At 40.1% G+C, this 893-nt stretch overlaps 1 protein-coding gene across 1 annotated transcript; it reads left to right on the top strand.

The window, feature by feature from the left end:
* The first annotated feature begins 295 nt into the window (after positions 1 to 295).
* On the top strand, positions 296 to 481 carry LOC113760970 (arabinogalactan protein 23-like). The gene has a single exon (XM_027303744.1). It carries the CDS (start codon positions 296 to 298, stop codon positions 479 to 481), a length of 186 nt encoding a protein of 61 aa, XP_027159545.1.
* Positions 482 to 893: the final 412 nt, after the last annotated feature.

The raw sequence follows: 893 nt of genomic DNA, 5'->3' as shown, positions 1-893 counted from the left end.
TGTTTTCAAACCACTTATATAAAGAACCATTCAAGGGAGTAGCTTAAACATCTCCTGTCCTCGTGGAAACAACTACTTTACCAGCAAATCACCACACATTTATTCCAACAAAGTCCAAAACCACACCTATAAATTGCTTCCATTAACGAAGGAAGAAAGCCAAGCAAGAGCATCCAGCATCAAGAGCATCAGAAGCACAGGCATATTTTCAACCGAAAGGGGCAAGGTTGGGTAACTATTCTCAAAATTATTTGAGGTTCTTGCCCATCAACTGCCTTAAAAAAACCCAAAAAAAATGGAGATGAAGAAGATCGCTTGTGCAGTCCTTGTGGCCGCTGCCTCCGTGAGCGCAGTCTTGGCTGAGAGCCAGGCACCCGCACCTGCACCAGAAGCAGCCAACAGTGCCTATGCTGCATTGCCCGCCGTTGGAACCGTTGTCGGTGCCTCCCTCGTGTCCTTCTTTGCCTACTACATGCACTAAATTAATTGTAAACAATTAGTTTCAGGGGCGAAGGAGATATTGAGAAATGGAGGAGTGGGTAGGAATGTAATAAAGGTGTGTTAGGGCATGATGTCTGGATATCGATACAAACAATCAACTAATGATATACCCTAATCTAATTAGAACATTATGGTACGATTTGACATTGCTTTGAATAGTGAAACAAGGAGATGAAGCAACAGTTCTTCCAAGGACTATTTGTCGTATAAGAATTTGGGGGATTGAAATGTGCAGCATTTTTACATCTTAAAAGGGTACATCAACGAAAAACTCAAACAAGACAAATTCAATATAAACAATTGGAACTGTTCTACCGAAGTTAATTTTAAGAACTTCTACTTAAGTTTATTTATCCATTTGTTCATGTGTCTATTTCATGAAAATGATTCTT

Source organism: Coffea eugenioides, chromosome 2 (assembly GCF_003713205.1).
Source record: "Coffea eugenioides isolate CCC68of chromosome 2, Ceug_1.0, whole genome shotgun sequence".
In the NCBI taxonomy this organism is placed as follows: domain Eukaryota; kingdom Viridiplantae; phylum Streptophyta; class Magnoliopsida; order Gentianales; family Rubiaceae; genus Coffea; species Coffea eugenioides.
This window is presented reverse-complemented; position numbering and strand designations above follow the sequence as displayed.